At 40.3% G+C, this 20,928-nt stretch overlaps 1 protein-coding gene across 9 annotated transcripts in view; it reads right to left on the bottom strand.

Moving 5' to 3' along the window:
* The window catches only part of ABLIM2 (actin binding LIM protein family member 2), a 128,039-nt gene that overhangs the window by 86,148 nt on the left and 20,963 nt on the right, over positions 1-20,928 (bottom strand). For 8 of the 9 annotated variants that reach the window (XM_088163082.1, XM_088163089.1, XM_088163085.1 and 5 more), the window contains exon 2: positions 5,450-5,593. In XM_088163082.1, the coding sequence (XP_088019208.1) occupies positions 5,450-5,593 (144 nt within the window). Of the gene's footprint in view, positions 1-5,449; positions 5,594-13,084; positions 13,116-20,928 lie in introns of those variants that run through there. The other variant, XM_088163083.1, reaches the window with a different exon arrangement.

Raw genomic sequence — 20,928 nt, 5'->3', positions numbered from 1 at the left:
ATTAAAAAGACTTCCAGGCTTTTGTTAATAATTCTGTGACATTATCTAATGTGTGCTGAAACTATGTATGTTCAAAACTTCTTTACATGAATAGTATCTTTACTGCCTGCAAAACTCACATAGATTTGAAAATCCTATCCCCTAATGAGCACTTAGTTTGCTACTATAACTTCTCATTCTAAGGATTAGAAGGATGCAAATAAGGAATAAAGAAACTGGAGAACAGAAACAACAGAAGTTTCTCTTCCTTTGGTGGGTAGTTAGCTACTTTTTATTGAATGTTTTCAAGATATTCCTTTACCAGTACTCGTAACTATGATTCCTCCCTGTTCATTTCACCATGCTTTACTAATATTATGTATTTATTAAATTCGTGGAAGGTACTCTTTATAAAAGATTCATCAAACTCTGGCTGAAATATATATGCCATGTTGGTTTGGTGTTGGTTTGGTGGATATATGGCCAGGACATCAGAAAGTTCTTAATGAATGCAAAGAAAGGTTGCAACAAGAAAATAATTGTAAGAAAAGGAAAATTATCCATTACTTTGTGATAGATTAAGTTAACTAACTGACCAAAATTTGTTTGTCCTTTAATTATTGAGTTGCTCTTAGAAAAGTAGTGATTAAAATTTTTGAAGCTCAGGTTTTAAAACTACAACATAAAACCATTTGCCGCTAAATTCAATGATTTGCACCAGCAAAAGTGTTCATTATTATCATCATCATCATTTCAGTGAAATAAAAACTACAGGCTAACATGACATTGGTAAGGCAGCCCTACACCTACCACACTCTGCAACCTTGGTGAGCATTTCCACTGGAAACAGTTTTTCCTGTTATACTGAGTTAATACAACCTGGGATTGCAAACTCCTGAAGGACCCAGGAAGTGCTGGACACATTGCTGAGGGTGCCTGATGAATCAGAGTCCCTACACTAATCCCAGTGCCCATGACACCACAAATACCAGAAATTGCTGCTGCCTGGCAAAAATCTGGGACTCGGAAATCTTACAAATGAGCTTCCCGTAAATGACTCCCATTTTGAAACGTGAAACCTCATAGCTATGTTCAAATGTGAGTCCCTCAGATCACTCAGCCTAGCTTTGAACATATTTATATCCTAGCACATGCATTTGATCTAACAAAAAAATAACTCCTATCACCAAATTACTCCATTTTTTAAAATATTTTCACTGAATATTTTGTCTTAGCCCTTCCCATTAATAAGACTTCCTGATAAATGATAAATCGAGGTTCTGTTGGTATAGAAGTGATATATCCAGAGCTGGGCTTTTTCCCAATTCCCAGGAGACTGCAGGGTCACAGAAACACTAATCCCCAAAAGCACATACCCCATTCTAACATGAAGATGTGATAAATTCTAGCAGATTAATTTTAAAAAACCATGAAAATTAATTGGGGGGAAAGTATAATTGCAACTGCTAGCTGTGCCAGCAGGGAAGACTGCATGTGCTGCACTCATAGCAAGACAGCAATCAGGAGAATTTTGATTAGGGGTGAACCAAGATAATAAGAGACACAATGAAGCAGGTATAGCACATGGGTCATGTTTTACCTCTATGCCTCTGACTGGAAGTTTATTTCCTTTCATCAAGACAAACCAGGAAAGGAGACAGATGTGAGTTATAGCTCTCACATATGTACAAAGAATACTCTTTAGCAAGATGGTATGGATTTTCCCAATTAAACTGGTCACTGCCACTTTGGAAATGTCAGGATACTATCAAAACACAGAAAATTAAATACTTGCCAAATACTAATAAAACAGGGTAATAGCTATCCTTATCAAAGATCTAAGAGGGTACCCAAGATAATATGATAACAGCACCTACATCTCTCCTGTCTACATTTCTATGTTAACCTGTCTCTACTGGGTCTACTAAATCACACTTGAAAACAAGCTCCAAGTTAATATTGTCTAATACCACCCACTCCATTAAATGCAGTCCTGACCTGACAGACACCCTTAGAATAGTTTATATTCAATACAATTTTTTTAAAATTTGACAGTCAAAGTCATTAATATTTTATCACTTTACTAATTTTCCTTGGTGCTTTTATTACAGTGGTAACAAATAAAAAAAGAATTAGCAAACATGGGAATTAAAGCACATGAAGTCTAATGAAACTTTGCCTTACTATACCAAACACATTCATTAGAACAGTACTTTTATAAAACCTGACTAAAATGGGTTATATTTTAAACTTAATTTTAAGTAAAAATTTGAAGTGAGGTTAGATGGGATGTTCCCTACAAAATTTTATTATCAAGATTAGATGTGCAGCTAAACAGGAAATAACACATACAAACAGATATCAGTATAAACCTTATTTATAATGCTTATTTACCTCCCTAGGTCCTATTGAACTTTGATACTAAGCAAAACTAGCAGATGTTCCCTGTACTGCTGTAAAATCTTTTAATCTGGCTGTGTCTCTTAGTCTTGAATAATAAATGAGTTGTTCACCTTTTAAAAACTTTGAATTGTTTTGAATCATTATCTGGGGAATGTAAGAAGAACTGGATGGGAATTAGTTACTTTACACTCACCTTCCTTGGTTATGTAATTTAATTTTAATACAAAAGGCATCTATACAGTTGCTGTTATCATTCTGAAGCTCACAGTCCCCACAAGAAAGGTTGCCCAGAGAAGATGTGGCTGCCCCATCCCTGGAAGTGACCAAGGCTGGATGGGGCTTTGAGAAACGTGGTCTAGTTGAAGGTGTCTTTCCTCATGGCAGGGGGGTTGGAACAAGGTGATTTTTAAGGTCCTTTCCAACCCAAGTCATTCTATGAATAATCAGACAGCAGTATGGCAATACACAAAATTACATTTCTACTCTACAAAAAAAGAGGAAACAATTCAGTGTATTTGACCCTCATAATTTATCCAAAACTATCGAAGAAATAGTTTAAAATTTCACACATATTTAAAAAGGTGTGACTTTTTCCAGTGTAATATCATCTGTCACTGATGAGGTCATTCAAACAGACCTCAAATACCTCTAGACACCACACTATGGTCATTTCTCATTCTTGTCCATGGGCTCTGTCAGTTTGCATTTTCCATCATTGTACAGTCATAAATTCTGTGAGAGGGACCAAAATTTCCTGCAGCTCTATAAATATTAAATGTTTTCTGATGCAGGCTACAAGACGATTTAACACAGAGGCAGTGAACCAGGCACCTTAGCAGGGCAATGCAGCCAGCCCACACATGGGATTATCTGTCCTGGACAGTCCTGCAGCTGCACTGGATGCTGGACACAGCCTCTTCCCACATGCTATCTTTGGGGCATGAGGTGAGACAGGACAAACTGCATTGCTGAGTAGCATCAAAATACACACACCACAGGGAGGAATCAACAGTAGGAAAAATACATTCCCAGAATCATCACTCTGCCCATGCACAGCAGGGGTCATGGCACAAAACTCTCCTCCAAGGCTGAAAGCAGATTGACTGATCAGAACTGAATACCATTTTTGGCTAAATTCTAACACATGACCTGTATTCTTTCATCCATTAATTAAAAAAATCTAAGTCACATATGCTTAACCTGACTTTTCTCCTTTTATGTAGCTAGTGACATGTATATCCAGTGCTCTGTTCTGTTCCAAAGCTCTTCTCACGTAACAACATGGCAAATCTTTATTACAAAGCAACTTATGCTTCTTAAGTAACAAAAAAGACCCAGAAACAAAACAAAAAACAATATATCAGAAGAATGCCAGAAAATTTATGGAAACCCTTGAAAGATGATAAAAGAAATGATGGCATTTAAATAATGAGAGAAAACCCTCAAACCAACCATGTGTGCAAACTTAGCACTTAGCAAAATGATTAGAAAGGAGGAGTCCAAGAGTCCTGGCACCAAGCAGAAGTTTAACCACACCTCTCTGACACTCCTGTGCCAGCTGAGAGACTGACAGGTGGCTGACACATGCTACCCTGCTACCTCCTCCTTGTGAGTTTTTCCTCATTTTATTCAAGATCTGCCAGAAGTGAACAAACTCCTCCTTATCTCTTACAGTCAGATAAGGGCAATGCAGCTTCTACAGTGCATTCATCTTCTTCTGCATGGGGGTGAGAAAAACCCCTCTGCACTGCCTAAATTTGGGATCAATGAATCGGTTTAGTGACCACATGCTGCATTTTCTGGTGACCTGGCATCATCTAAATGGAGGTGGCCTATAAAACCTAAATTTGGATGTACGATTCTGTCTTAATACCTCTGTAGGATTTGTCTTTTCTCATAGCAAATCTGTAAAAAATAAAGGGGGCTTGGTTTTCACAAAGATAAGAATATGAAGCAAATACCAGAAGGTTACTGAGGCTTCATGTAGGAGACAAGATTCCTGAATAACAGATCAGCTGCTCTTTTCCTGCGTTCGGTCTGAAAAACTGATTTAATAGTGAAATTTCCTGTAAGAACAGTTGGCTTTAAAAGAACTTAAAAGATGCATGTATGAGCTGTCTTCTGCTTAAAATACTAATCTCTTCTGAATAAATGACCACAATATTTTTGCTTTGTAAGAAAGTGCAGTATGCTTATCTTGCTTGCTGTGCAATTTTGCAAAGAACACAATTATTGAGCTGAACATTTAGTCCTGTCTAATTCATAAAAGATTGCCTCAGTTGTTGATAGTATGTATTTAATCCCATGGGATTTTTAAAAATATCAGTATAACTAACAGATAGTGACCGTTTTCTTTCTAGTGTTTCCTCTGAAGAGGAGTAGAAATAGTTCCAGTAACATATCTGGAGCCAGAGACATGCTCATGTTTATAGACTGAGCTATAAGAATTAATAAATGTCATTTGAAACCCTCGTTAATAATGGAGTAAGCTTCCAGACAGGTTTTCAAATAAGCAAGTGTCTAAAGAAAGGGTGTTGTGTCAGATAATTCCCTTTTCCTATGACCATCCTCCTGTTATTCATGTGACAATATTAGATCACCAGGCACCAACCTGGAGCAAACCAAGTCATTCCCCCCAAAGAATGGAAAAGCACAGGGGGTTACACTGAATTTAAAGATCAGTCCAACACACGAGAACCTGAACAGATGTGGCCATGGCCCAGCCTAGGGCATGAATTAGAGAGCTGGAAGAGAGAGAATCTCTGCGTTTCTTTGCAAATGTTAATTCTCTCCTAGTCCTGCATTGCTCTCCCAAACTGCTCTTCTTCCTGGCATCCTAACTCTATAGTAAACTCCAACATGGATATAAGCAGCTTTATATCCACTGAAAACAAACTCCAGTTTTGAGACTTAGATGTTTATAATCTTACTGCAAGGAGTCAGAGACTTCACAGTAAATCTTTTCAGACATGGATTGGATTGTAAAATATGCTTGTGAAGTTTCCAGGATCATTAAGTCACACACCATTGCTAATGCCTTACCCACAGAAGCAGCAGTCACACTTACCTTTGCAAACAAAGCATTTAATATGGAAATATTTGCTCTGAACTCTCAAAACTTCTCCTTTGCATGGTTTTCCACAGGTATTGCAGAGAATTGCTGTACTTGATGGCTTCTCCAGCTGGCTATGTACAGCCTGTGGTTGTGAAACTGCAAACAGAACAAAAAGTAGAGCATTTTAAAGGCCATAGATGCATCTTCTGTAAGATATACAAGCAGTGACAATTAACACCTAGGACAAATCAGGTCAAGCAGATTAAAATTTTAACTTCTGGGATTGGCCAGCACAGGAGAAAGATCTGCCAAAAGGAGTTGAGCCAAGCCAACTCTGGTATTTCATAACTTTGAAAGCTTTTGACTGAACACACTTCAAACATAAATCAGAATTTCTTGTAGAGGAAAGAATCCACATGATCAAGGCTTGAAAGCCTCCACCTGAATTTTAAAAAATGCTTTGTCATATTTCCTCTTCAATAAATCAAAAACTATAGATAGAAGCTATAGATTTTATTCAAAATATCTTTAATGAGACTTGGTAACTCTTACACAGTGAGCTGCTGATCTTTAAAGTTCATAATAAATGCCTTTCTTTACTGATTTTAAGGCAGAAATATGGTTCTGCAGATGTTTTGAGTACTTCTGAAACATTAACATCCCTGTAAACAGAACACATAACTGACCATTAAACAGTTTTCTATCATTTTGTAAGGAAACCATGATTTCAAGAGGTTAGGTTAATCTAGGTTAATGAAAATTAAGTGAATTTAAAATTTGCTGCCATCTTGTGATGTAAATTAGAAATTGCATTTATTATGCTGTTGATAACATGAGATAAGTTTGCATCTCAATGTGTTATGTGGAACAAGTGAGATATGACCTTATTCTTGCAATCCTGCTGCAGCACATGCATCAATTTTTTATTACAGTGTACTTAGGAGTCAAGAGAAGAAACATCCAGGCAGTTAATTATAAAGGAGCTGTACTGTAACTCAAGAGATCTGGCTTTTTCCTTGTGTGAAGAACTAATAACAGGAAAGCACATAAAGCATTTTAAGTAATGACACGTTTAATGACATTTTCTTTTGTAATGTGGCATGCTTACTCAAAGGCTGGATTGCTTATTTCAAAGTGATTTTGTTTAAATTTTAGCTACAAAACAAACTTGCCAACCAACCAACCAACCAGTCAAGATGGAGCAACCTCTCATACACCAACAGGCTTAAGCAAAAAAGGCCTTTCCACATCCACTGAGCTGAAGGAGTCAGAATTTCAGTAAGATTCTAAGCTTCCCCTCCCACACACTCTTCCAGGGGATTTGCTGCAAGTTTTACCCAAAACAGCACTTTCTACTCCTGCAACTAAAGTGGTTTGAATTTGTTTTGTTTTTTTTTTTACCCAGAAGATACATGGGCTTGAGCTTCTCATGGCATTACTAACCACCCACTAGCATTTTGTCTTGTCTGCTAAAATTACACGTTCTGTAATGGTCACAGAAGTCCTGCTCCAGGCATTGTGAACTTAGGAGCAATTACTGAAGGCCTGGTTATAATTAAGGACATCTCCAATACAAACAACAGAAGCACAACAGGCAAGTGGAAGTTTATAGAAAGGCGGATGCCCAAACTTACACAGAGCAAGTAATACAGATCACTGAGGCTGCTATGAGGGTCTGATTTATTCCTCAAACAAAAACAGAGGAAACTCTGAACTTTGCAATACTTTACTTTTGACACAAGAATCTCTCTGTACTGTAACCTACCCAAAACAAACGACCCACCCTGAAAAAGAATCAACCCTGTAAGAAACCAAAACAAAGTGTTTTCCCGAGCTAGTTACTAGAGTAGTTGCCAAAAGTTTGCAACTATAAAGGTTTGCTGTCTCCAGATTTACTAACAAGCATCAAATTCGTAGCATATAACTCATGAAAGACTTGACTTAAAAGAAGCTGACCATAGCCAGAACATTTGAGCCCAAAACAGTTGCATTTCAAATCTAAAATTCCGATTGGAACAATTAAACCATTGACTTTTCTTCACACTCAACCCTTCCCAAGTTTCAGCCTTCCAGAACAGCATCTCTCCAGAGGCACCCACGGGTGGAAAGCTGCCAGCCCATGCTGCAGAGTGTCCCACGGGCCAGAGGAACCCAGCTCAGGAATTCCAGCCACAGAGGCCAGGAGGAGCCCAGGAGCACTGCCAGGGCACCCCAAACACACCCATCCCTAGAGTGACAGGGGCTTCACATTTCCAGAGAACACACTCTGCTTTTCTATTTGCTTTCCTGCCCTGGGAGTCCAGCACTGCACTTTTTGCAAAGCAGCAGAACATCAAAAATTGTTGCAAAGCTGGGTTTTTTGGTTTCTGGTAATGGCTGCAAACTGAAAATGTGGCAGAAAACTGAAAAATTTGTTTTCCATGATGTATTTGGCACTCAGTGTCCAGAGCTACAGGGCAGGACTTCACACGTTTCCTTCTCTTTGGGTCTCTAAATCAAGGTTCAGAATTAAAAAAACTCAGCAGCTCAGCTAAAAAAGAAATTAAAAAGAAAAATATTTCGTTTGTTTTTTTTAAATTATTCTTCGAAATTTCTTTTGGAATTTTTCTATTAATCTTGAAGTAACACAAAGCATATTTAAAATATACACTGCAGACAAAGAAGTAATTATTTTTCTTTTCTCTCAGTTCAGAACTAAGCTACTAAGTATTTCACACAAAACCCAGTGGGAATACAGTGCCTCTGAGTCATTGCAAAGAGGTCCTTTGAAGACAGTTTAAAACACTTACTCTTCCATCTAGTACAACAAAACCATATAATTAATCACATATTCGTTTATATTTTAAAACATTGACACTTAATATGGTTTAGGTTGAAATTTCAACTGCTGACAATTCTGAGAAACTAATTTTTTTAGGGAACTTCACATCTTAACTTATGTTTCAAATCATATTTAAGGAGATAAGTTTACACAGCAATTTTCAGCATTCCACCTTTATGCCTTTATGTATGAAAATCAGTCTCCACAGCAGCAGAAGAAACAATCATAACATAGTTAATAAGTGAAATAATGAATTACTGATGGAATTTAATGATCTGAGACTACTCATCGAATAATAACTATTTAAAGAGTTCATTAAAAATTAAATGCTTCCATTTTATCTTAATTTATAGAAATTTCCTTCCTAAGCTACTTTTTCTAAACCAATATACAACTGTATACCTAATTCTCTAAATGTGCCTTTCTCCCAGATTCCATTCTGCTCCAGCAGAGATACCCTCATGAATCCTTAAACCCTAAAAGGATCCGTCTGCACTCACTTTTTGATGAGGACAAAAACTGGCAAGGAATGAACGAGAAGTTTCCACAGGACTTCTTTGTGCAAAACTTGTCTGCTGGGGACATTACTGCCAACATTCTTGCCAACTGCCCAGTGCTCACACATCTCTGATGTCAAGACTCAGCCTGTCTCCACCAGGCTACACAGCAGATAATTCTGCTTGGTTCTGGACCAAATAGGGCACATGAACCAGCAACAGCTTGCTGAAGAATTGTGAAAGAAGATAAACTCAGACTTACTTCTATACTGCTTCCTCTAGATGTGCACTGGCTGCATGTACCACCACAGGGAAGGAGGGACAGTGGCATTGCTTAATTAAAGCATTACATATCTTATGGCTGCTGACAAGTGCTTTTTCAGTGTGCTTATAACTTCTGCAGAGTCACTAAATATCCTGAGTTGGAAGGGACTGACAGGGATCATCAAGTCCAACTCTTCGCCCTGCCCAGGACCTAAGAATCACAATATTTTCCTGAGAGCTTTGCCAAACTTTAACCATTCACATGAACATTACTTGCATTTGATGATCTCAAACTCATTTCTGCAGGGAAAATTTCAGAAAAAATGTTTAAGGTTTTTTAAATGGTGAAAAATGCTAGTATACAATATACTGGTTTTCAATATTAAAAAGAAAGCAGAGCACCTTGCTTTTGGAAGCATTTGGATCAAGGGCTGCAGCCTGACCTCTGTGAACACTGTAACAGGTACAACGGATCCATGAAAATCCACATCTTATGGTAAAACCCCATCTTTTTAACTAAATCCTGCTCCTTCAGCATTGCTAGACTAAGCAGGATTTAACAGCCATGGGGACCCAGATAAGGTGCCAGAGATAAGGAAAAGATTTGGGTGGGACAGGAATGCTTTATTCCAAAAGACAAGCTGATGGCAGTGACAGAAGAGAGGATTCACAAGTCCCTGGTGATGCTCTGCTCAGGAGCTTGGGACAGAAAATGTCACCTTCTCTCTGCTGCGAGCAAACTGCCGAGGGAAATCAAACTCCAGGCAAAAGATCCAGCCTAGGATTGGTCTGTGCAGAAGATGACAAACCCCTCTGCTATCAGGCTCTCCAACAGCTAAATGAGAAATCTTCATGGTAGATCACAGACCTGATGAAGAAACACATCCAGAACCTGCAGAATTCAACACAGCCCGAATGCATTTTCCAGTTTGTTGTGTTTTGTTTCAACTCTGCATAGGAACCTACAGAAGCCATTTCTGAGCTTGGAAATCAAATAGTGAAAATTAAGAAGTGTCATGCTTAAGAATGCACATTTAATCTGGACTCAAACCTCAACTATAAAGATTAATAATAAAAACTTCCACCTTCTTTGTTTATTACAGACATAATTAATGCCACATAACTCATTTGTGCCCCATTATTTAACTCTAAAAAAAAACCAAAACAGTTTAATAGATTTACTGCTCTTGGTGATTAAAGAAGCCCAAAATGATAAACGGCCAAGTGACACAATTTGATATTATAATCTCAGAATCCTTGAATGATTTGGGCTGGAAGGGACTTCAAAGGTCACCTAGTTCCAACCCTCCTGCATTGGCAGGGACACCTTCCTCTACACAATGTTGCTCAAAGCTCCATCCAGCCTGTCCTTCTGTGATACAGACATTTTAAAGAGTACTGTGATCCAAAGAAAAGTGTAATTTGTGTGGAGAGACAAGAGTCACGTAATTCCTAACCAAGGATCCTGGAAGGATAGTGCAGAACCAGAGCTTAAAGGCAATAATGAAAGGAAAAATAAAGGCCCTGGAGGGTGGGGGGCACCTTCCCTGTCCTTTTTGAGGGCTGTTTTGAGGCTTTTTTTTATTGTATGCTGGAGGTCAGGTTAAAAAAGTGCAGGCCTTTCCTTTCAGGCTCATACAAGTACAGCACCATTGGCCTGCAACAGCAGCCCTCCATCAGCAGAAAAGATACAACAATTTTCTTTAGTAACTACCAGCACTACAGGCTCCTCTATAAACCCACAACCTTTTGCTTCATGAGATGAAAACATATTTTTGAGAGGAAAAAATATTAGACATCAATATTTAAAACTGTAATTATCAGCTGTTTCGTTCAAAATACTGTTCATCTTTTTCAACAAAGCCAAAGGCCACATTCCAACTCTGAATCAAAACCACACAGCACTGGTAAGGGATATTATTCTGCATGAAGGAATTACCAGCAAATTATCTTTGTGTTGACACTGAAACCTTTAATCTCTATAGCTAGAGGTGGTTACTGAAAATCAAAATAAACAAATATGAGACTCAAATGCCATTTACTCACTAAGCATTTGAAAAACAGGACAGAATTATTGATTGCTGACATGCTGTATCAACTGATTTGGGGAGGGTGAGGCTCACAGCAGCCCAGAGGGAAATTAAATTTGCAATCTTCCTGGAGCAGGATTAAAGGAGATGAATACAAGTACTGCTGGAATTAGAGATTGGAGTTTAAGTTGTTTTAAGAAACCCTTCTTGTGTCAACTGAGTCAAAACACTCAGAGCTGAATTTAAAAACATCCAGATGAAAACAAAGGAATGAAGCATTTAAGTGCCTCTAAATATCCCAGCGCTGTAGAGCTGGCCCCTGCTCTCTCCCTCTCTTGTGTCTGTTTAAAATCCAGTGACGAGGAGCTGTGCTGATGTGAGGATAACACAGAAATACATAAAATAGCAATACACGCAGTGATCAGAGAACTACATGGGTGTCAGCTGTACATTTAATTTAGATAAGGCAGTTTTGATTTCTTCTTTCCTTAGAACCAGGGATTCATTATGGAGCCTTGCAGGGGCCTGAGACCCCACTGGTCCTTTCCACAGAAAAGATGAGAAAATGAGTAATTGTGTAATGGGAACTCCACAAGCTCTTCCCTCCATCCTGTCAACCCCACTGTGCAGTGGGGAAGAGCAATTCCCTGGCCACAGCCCTGCCTATGGAGTGCAAGTGTTAGACGTCCTGGAACAGAAGATGAAATAATTGGTGGTGACCTGGTTTATCCTACTTCTCAATTAGCACCTTGTGTTAAACGACTTTACAAATGTGTGTCCCTGCTTTATGGTGCCTTCTCACCTATAATGCCCTGTTTTCCTGTATGCCCCACAAGAAACCAGAAGATCAGGAGGATAAAGGGAAAGAAGTTTTGCTGTCAATGTCTGAATTACCTTGTCCCTTGAGCCCTCCAGCTGGCCACACAGGGGGCTGAAGTGTCCCCAAGCCAGCACACAAACTCACTGCCCTTCCCAAAAGTGCTTTTCTGCACCAAGAGGGTCTGGGCATCCCCCAGAATTGCTCACTGCTCTTTCCAAGATCTCTACGGTGGCTCCTACACCAAAGCACTGTTACTTCTCTTTAGTTCCTGTATTATAAGAGAAAACATTCACCAAATTCAGTAAATCGCTACATCAATAGGTCTCAATTGAATTATTTCACATTGTCCAAAAATACAAAGTAAAATGCTTCAAGAACTGTGTTCCCTTTTGAAATGTATACCTGCTTCTACTACATATAAGCAACCACTCCTACGGTGCCTTTCCAAAGCATGCCTTTTCCAGCACTTCCTACTCATCATCATCAAAACAGAAACCCACAGCTGACACAGGGCACACAGGCACACAACTGAGGCGACCTCTGCTTTTACTGCCAATTGCAGAGTTTATGGGACCAGAGGCAAAACAGAGGTGTTATCCAGCAGGATGTGAATAAACCATGCACAAGAGGTGCAACATAGTCCGAGTATTCACACAAGAGTTTCAAATCTCACCATATGCTCTGTGTGAAATTCACATCACATAAACAAACCTAGCACAAGCCAACCTCCTGCCCTCGTTATTATAACAAAATATTTACCAAATTCAAACACAAAAAGTTCATAAAAATCTCTGCTGAGTTTGAGCAACTGCTACTGGAGCATTGCAAAGGCTATTTTTGTACAGGTTTAGCTAGATTGTAATGAGATAGGATATAGAAACAACACTCCAAGGTATCTGCATAAAGAAATAGGGACTTTTTTCCCATTATAGTCTAATATAAACTCTGAAGTAAATTTCAATTTTAAAAAATGAGGAAAGTTTTCAAATTGAGCTGTCAGCTAACTACCAGAATCATTATCATTTCCGAATTATCATTCACATAATTAAAAGAACACAAAGCATAATTTACAATAAAGTTTAACCATCCTTCCCCACATAAACACAGAGTTGTTACTCTCACAACAGCATCAGTGATTTAGTTACCACAGCCCCAGATGAAAAACAAATCATTTCAGGTCCAGGCTGACCAAAGTGTGGAGTCATCACACTGTACCTGTATCTTCAGGCATTCCTGCATGGACTCCCTTCCAGAGGGGGAATTCTCAGGGAAGCTCTGCTGTTAGATGGGAGCAGGATCTGCAGCGTGTGCCACCACAGCCACCACGGCCACCCCAGCAGAGCCAGGGTCAGATGATTCCTGCAGCACCCCCGCACAGGATGGAGCACAGCCAACCTCGCCAAAAATAGCGTCCTGCAGGAGCCCAAATGTTGTCACGTCCATGGGGGTGGCAGCCCTGGCAGGGCCCTGGAGGGACCGGATGCAGGACGTGCCAGCAAGGGGTGTCTCTGCACCAGGTGACACCACAGCCACTTCAGGGTGGTGCTGGGCACCTGGGGACAAAGGCTAAAAGAACTAAAACCTGCAAACTCCTTGTCATAAATTAGAAATACAGGCTGAGGTAGCAGGGAAACCCCTCTAGACATCCCCAAACACAGCGGTCCTGTCCCCCTGGGGCAGGAGGGCACAGCACTGATGTCAGGAGATGATGTAAGCAGTGAGATGCTCTCACTGTGCCATACCTGGCAGCCAAAAATCTCTCCCCTGATTGCTCATATGGAGTTGGAATGTGTATCACTGGAATAACAGTGATGTGTTGAGCTATTTAAAGCACTACATGGGAACAGAATGAGCATTTCTATAAGGACTCTGACTTCAGAAATCTATATGGTGAGTACACCACTGCCCTGGGCCATGCCAGACATGTTCTATAACTTTAAATAGCCCTCAGCTGACATGGCCTGAGACTCAGAACACAGATCTGAAGATCCCAGGTTCTATACACTGAATCAAAACTAAGAACTACTCAATTTTAAAAAACCTTCTATATGCTATGTCTTGCAGCAACTGCCTTTTGACATGAAACTGTTATGTCAGTTTTTTATTTTGTTCAATATTGTTGTGCTGCCTGCATGAAGCCAAATCCATCCTCACACTCTTTTGGATCACCATCAGCTACCCTGGCTGAGCTCTCCAGATATTTGCAGGATTTGGCCTACTTAGGTTTTCCCAGCGGCTACTTCAGCTTGGCAGGAACACAAAAGGCACTTTGCTAAATGGCAACACTCTGAAGGCACGTAAATTAATAGGCAGGAAAAGTGAAAGGGCTTTCACTCTAACACAGCCTTTCTCTCAGCTTGCCAGGCTTCCAAGGCTAAATGCTTGGTAACTTGCATTTTAGCGTTGTATGACCATAATGCAGTCACACAGTGCACTGATTTGTATTTACAGTTTGAGGTGTGATCCCTGAGCTCCCCTGCAGTCTCACCACTTGGCTACAGCAAAGGAGAAATCACACCCGAGGAGCTCAGAGGGTTTTCGTGGTGTTTCTGAGAAACTCCATCACCACTCATGAGCTTCACAGGCACAAAGCAGGAGGCCACTGCACTCCATCAGCACGAAGGGCTGACCTGGGGAGAGTGACAAGGGACAGCAGTGGCAGCAGCACAGGCCAGAGATCAGAGACCTGCTGCAAATGATCCAGAAAAGCTTTAACCTGATGTCTCCAATCAACACAGACCAAACACCTGCAACTCCACTGTTTGCACACTGCCCTTGCTACTGTTATGAATACGTATTATGGTACTGGCTTTTTGCAAATACTGTATGCGTGGTGTTGAAATGCTTTTTAAGATCAAATTTTCTTTAAGAGTAACATAAGCTGATAGTGTGTCTTTGTAGTAAGTGAACTACCTGCTTGGTTAGATAACACCCAGTAAAGACACCTGCTACTGATATACCAGCTACCAGCATCGACCATTTGCAGAAATTGAAAACCACAGTCCAAATTAAAACTGATAAGAAAAATAAATTAAAACCACGGCCAAGAAACACACGTGCTCTAAAAAGGCGAACTCAAGAAGTGGCCATGTAAAACGGTTCTTAGAATAAGAAAAATACTTTGTAAAAAAGTTTAAATATGCATTACAGGTCTATGAATATGCAACGGGCTGATGAATTTAAGGGTTGTTTCCAAAACACCAGATGTGCTCTTGGCCAAGCACCCAGCCATATAACCTTTTGCTTTATTGTTTGTCTCTTAGAGTCTTTTATTACACTTTTTAAATTTTACCAGGAAAGTGAACCTCATTTTTCACACTACAGAAAAGGACAGGACACTTGGCTCCTCTTAAAATCTCAGGTGAAGTCCTGGTAGCCACAGCAGTGCTCTTGCCCATCACCTGTTTCAGGTTTGCTTTTTCCAAGGTTACATTACCCAGGTCAATGCTGTCACCAACATCTTTGCAAACAGCAACCAGACAGCAACGAATTTAGGCCACTCTGAAATGGATTAGTTGGCTGCAAAATCTTTATAACCTGTGGTACCATGGACATTTTAAAAAAAATTTCACACCAGTTCCAAATTAACTCAATTTTTTCCTGTACTCACTGCCCTCTTCCCCAGTGTAAGCTAAAGTGAACGTCAGTAGTAACTGGACTGGTTATAGTTTAATTTTAGGTAGTTCTTGCAAGGAACAAGGAGTTAGACTTGTTGATCCTTGTGGGTCCCTTCCAGTTTGAGATATTCCAATAGGATTCCATGACTCTAGGAAGGTGACAGTATATAGCCTAACCCTACTCCTGTTCTTCCTGCACTTCACTAAGCCCATTTCAAGCTTTTTCCACAGTCTGTCTCTAAAAAGGTTTTGGAAGAATTATTTTATTAAATGTAGAAGAATGTAGAGTTTGTTCTTTACTATAAAAGATGAAACTATTTTCTAACTAAGAATTTTTTTTAAAAAATCAGAGTTATAACACCACCTGAGATGCAGGGGCTTTGCAATATAGAACAGATACATAACTGTTAGCTTGCAGCATCCCTTATGTTGCTTGGGATTGGCATATTGGTTTAAAGTTTAGGTTTCCCTGTGTGGAGTCAGGAGTTGGACTCAACAATCCTCATGAGTCCCTTCCAACTCAGGAGCCTTTATGATTTTGTAAACTATGTCCCTGAACTTTAAGTCACTCATCCAGTTTCTACCCAACTGTATATATGTCTGTTTAATAGCAAATGGGGACTATAGAGTCCAGTCTCAATACAGATTAAGATATTAACTTTTCATAAATAATCTCTAATTAATGAATTTTACTTTGAAAATGCTGGAAAATATAAGAAATATTTCACAGATTTTCTCAGTACATTTTAAGATGCATTTTCTTCTAAGTTGCTAAAACTGGTTGCAGTGCTGCTGCATGTTAATTTTGCTTTTGGTAGATTTGATCCAGGTTAGTGATAATTTGGATTTTCTACTGGGGATAATGTGACCACAAACAAAGAGAGGCACTGCTCTCGTCTGTGGTGGCCAGTGACAGGACCCCAGGGAATGGCCTGAAGTTCTGTCAGAGGAGGTTTAGGCTGGATATCAGGAAAAGGTTCTTCACCCAGGGCCTGGTTGGACACTGGAACAGGCTGCCCAGGGAAGTGGTCACAGCATCAAGCCTGACAGAGCTCAAGAGTTTGGACAATGCTCTTGGGCACACAGTGTGACTCTGGGGATGGTGCTGTGCAGGGCTAAGACCTGGAAACTTGAAGATCCTTGTGTGTCCTTTCCATCTCAGGATATTCTATTATATGAAAAATAGAATAAAATTAAATATACCTCTATATATAATGATACAGATTTTGGTAATACTTTATCACTAGAACAAAAATAAAATTAAGTAATAGATGTTTCCTTCAACTATCACAGTGTATTAACTAAAGTGATGTATTCCTAGCAGCTGTGTCTGAAGTCGGAACTACTGCTGAATGTCCCATGTTCTCAAGCATTCATGACAGAAACAAAAAAGGACAAACCCATGGCAGAAGTGCAAATGAGCAGGAAAAGGGTCAGTGAGTTGGGTGAATGGTGCCTCTACAACTAAACTCATGTCTCCCAACTTTCTGCCCAGCCTCTCTTGCATTAATCCAATTCCTGCTGGGAATGGACTTGCAAAACCACCCAACTCTGCCCTCAGTGACCTATGGCCTGCCACCAAAACCTGTACTGCTCAGAAACAGCCTGGGTTTAACCTTCTGGCTCTCAAACACCTCCATCCTCAAATCCATGCATGAGATAACACTTCTCATTAACTGCCCACAATGAGTGCACAGTTATCTTTAATTGAAACACAAACAAGCAGGTCAGAGACAGTGGGCTCTTGTACAAGGCACTGAAGTACAGAACCTGCCTTAGCAGGGAGCTCAGACTAGATGAACTCCAGAGGCCCCTTCCAACCTCAATCACTCTGTGAGTCTGTGAATCCTGCATATTTATGAAGCAGGAAAAATCAGGCTGAGGATCCACTCTGAGCTCTGCCAGAGAGCAGGCAGCTGTGATTGCTCCAGAGGTAACTGGGTCATGAGTCCCACTCTGCTCCTTGCTATCTCTTGGGAATAAAGAGCTTCCTTCAGCCCTGAAATCCATGATGACAGCCCTTGACTGCTGGCCAGCAAGTTGGATGAAGGAAAGCAGAACTTCTCCCACTCCCAGCTCCTTTTTCCAAGAAGGACCTCTCTATGGCAGACCTAGGTCCAGACCAAAACTGGCATTACCTCCCTGTTCTCCCCCAACTGGAATGAAAACATCATCTAATATTCTTCAGAAAACTGTGCACCCAAAATAGTGAGCAGAAATCAAACATAAACCCTACAAAGCCTTTAGCAGAGATTTTATAACGGAAAACAATGATGTATCAAACCTAAAAATAGGGTGCAAGAAAAAGCTTAGAAAATGGAAAAAACCAAACCCTGCCCCATAATGAGGTGAGAGCAGATCCAGGATGCAGTCTGCAAAGTGACCCAGGTCAGAGAACAAAGGGATAGGGTCTGGTTAGCAGCAGAGAGACAACAAGAGCCACAGTGGTGGTCCAGCAGGTCACACACCTCCAGAAATGAACCTGCCACACAGGGACTCTGCTGGCCTTAGGAAACTCCTGGGGATTGCCAGTAAAATGGAGCAGACCTCAGATAAGGAAAGATCTGCTGAAGCAGAGGTCATAGGCTACAATTTAGCTCAGAGAAAACCTGTCATGTAAAAAGGATAAGGCAAGCAATTAACAAAAGGTATTCATTTCTAAAAGGTCAGGCACTACAAGGGACTTTTCAAAGAAAGGACTTCAGAAAGCAACAGGGAAACTGTACACCCAGTGGTGAGCCAGGATAATGGGATGCATTGTATTAAGAGAAGGCATCCTGGCTGCAACAGAAAAGGTACTGTAACAAGAACCACCCAGGAAAAAACCAGAATCCAAGCCCAGCATTTTATGGGAGGGAAATCAAAGAAGAACGAGGCATTAAACGTCAGTTGGTGTGGCCAAAAATTGCACATGGTAGGCATGAGAGTTAGAAATACTCACTTATATCTTTGCACATGGGAGGATTTAAACTACAATGTGAATTTGGTATTTAGGGCATTGTGACTGGTGCAAGAAAGATGACAGGCACTGCAAAGATGCCAAGATAATTTTTGGGTATTTCTTTTGGGACTAAATGAATGCAAGGAGGTTTTTAAGGGAGGATTCTTCTGTGTGGGCTGATGCTACATGCACACAAAGAGAGAGAGATTACTACATTTTAATTTATCATTGTTTTATATATAATATTACCGTTTAAATTCTCTGGATTTTTAATCAAGGGAAATTTCAAGTTCTTTAATAGAGAGTAAACAGAAGTGTTGCCTAAAGAATTGGACAGACTTAAAGGACCTTCATTGCATTGCTCCCTTCTGAAAAGCTGCATATACATTGCCATAATTCTGTAATCACCAGCTACCTATCATACAAAATTATCAAATGATGATGTGGGTTGGGTGCTATCCAGAAAAAAAAAGATTCAACCTCTCATGTGTTTTAATTAGAATCAATAAATTTAATTTTGAAAGTTTCTTACAAAAAAAAAAAAATTAAAAATGCACAAACCCCACCCCCATCATCCCCCTCAAAATGGGATATTTTGAAAGTTAAGAGGCCTGGGTCTATGTCTAAGAGAACTCATGTACCTGAAATGCCACACACAAGTCCAAATCTGCAAGGTTGGAAACTCCTCCTCGACATATCCAAAGGCAGGACAAGCTGATTTTTCACCTCCCATTTCCCAGCTGTCCATGGCTGATGTGGGAAAGCACCTTTGGCTTCCACATGTAGTGGGAACAGCTGTGTGTGCTTGTTTGTAGCTTGTGTCCTTTGTGTGGGTACTCAGTGCTTTACTCAGTGTCACCCAGCAGATCTGAGAAGTTTCCATTTGAAGAGTTCCCTTCCTTGTTTTCCAAGAAACAACAACTCTGTGACCATAGAGACCTTTCTGAATCCTTGCCACATTTGTTGGATACAGTCATCTCACAAGCCTGGGATGCCTTTCCACAAACCCTGCAGCTCAGTCCAGCTATGGTGATGGCACAACCAGCACAGTTTAGGGATGGCCATGCAGAGACCACCCTGTGCAAAAAAAGCTGGCCAACATCTTCAGATTTGGGCCACCTGAACGAGTGGCAAGGTGAGTTTTACACCAACAGATCCAACAGAGAACCATGGGTGCAAATCCCTCTTGCTCAGAGGCTCAAGCAGCTGCAAGTCCAACCCTGGTGTTTGCACAGATAGCTCAGCTTGGGTTTGCAACAGAGAGAGACACTGAAAAAATCGTATTTAGGATCTGGACTTCAAATCCCCAGTGAAAAGCCCTGAAGAAGAAATCTGCCCCAGAGGGGCATGGGGATTTCAGACCCATCCTCATCTGCAGCACTCTGTGTCCTGCACACACATGCACAGCTCCCAGTGCTTTAATCCTTGCCTTCAGCCCACAGTGACCATGCCAGAGAACATTTTTCTGCCTGCTTTCCAAATCCCATTCTCTGTGAAGGGATGTAGCTGCAAAGCAGCAGGTCAGATCCAAATCCTACTTAAATACATTCATTCTGATTGATAATCACTGAGGAATTTGTCAACAACGTGGAGTGCTTTTTTGAAAGTAAAAAAGAAGTCATAATTGGAAATGTGATGATGTTACATTTAACCCAGTAAAGTCCACCAGTAAAAACATTATTGATCTGGGTCAAAGACTTTCATCAGCATTCATTTCTTAATTCTGTCAAGTTTTCATCTTAGCAGTTGGCTCATCACAATCAGAAAGTTCAGCCTTTCCCCTGCTTGCCTGAGGTTACAATTTCCCATCATCTGAAATGCAATTATTTCTCTGAGCTCACTTTAATACCAAGAAACAAAGCAGATTTTTTTTTTTTCTCAGAGCGTGTCTAAATTAATGGATATTCTTTATTGCTCAGTTCTACCGTAAGCAGCTCCAAAATCTTAAGAATCAACTTTTAAAAAAGTACTGGACTCTATATCTATTACTGCTTTGCACTCCCTGGCTGCCTGATGATCACTTCTAGCACCTCCACTAGTTACCCAAACCATATTCCTGCTAGTCCTCTCATCTTTAGGGCATTCCTTTTTGGAGAGCCATGACTCGATACCAGAAGCTGTCCCTGTGGTGCTATTTCCTGCCCCCAGGTCTGCAGCACCTGCTGGGTGCATCCCTCTTCACACTGGCATCTGCTCCATCTGCATCTTCAAAGGGGGAGGGGGACAAACACATTCCCTGGCTTGGAAATGAGCAAATGTTTGCAACTGGGGAAAAACAGCGTAGAAGGAATTTCCATGGCTCATTTGTCTTTCCTTTCCCTGGTACAAACAGAGTAATAATAACAATGATGCCTGTTTGTTACAGGGACACCAAAAAGCAGAAGCAAGATAAAATAATATAGAAAGCAGTAGTTCATTTTGCTAGCCACGCCACAATATATCACTCCCAATCATTAATTAATATAATTTACTAACTTTCCACTAATGCTATATGAAATGTG

This window comes from Sturnus vulgaris, chromosome 4 (assembly GCF_052056855.1).
Source record: "Sturnus vulgaris isolate bStuVul1 chromosome 4, bStuVul1.hap1, whole genome shotgun sequence".
Classification (NCBI taxonomy): Eukaryota; Metazoa; Chordata; class Aves; order Passeriformes; family Sturnidae; genus Sturnus; species Sturnus vulgaris.
The sequence above is the reverse complement of the archived record's forward strand: the minus strand, read 5'-3'. Positions and strand labels throughout refer to the sequence as shown.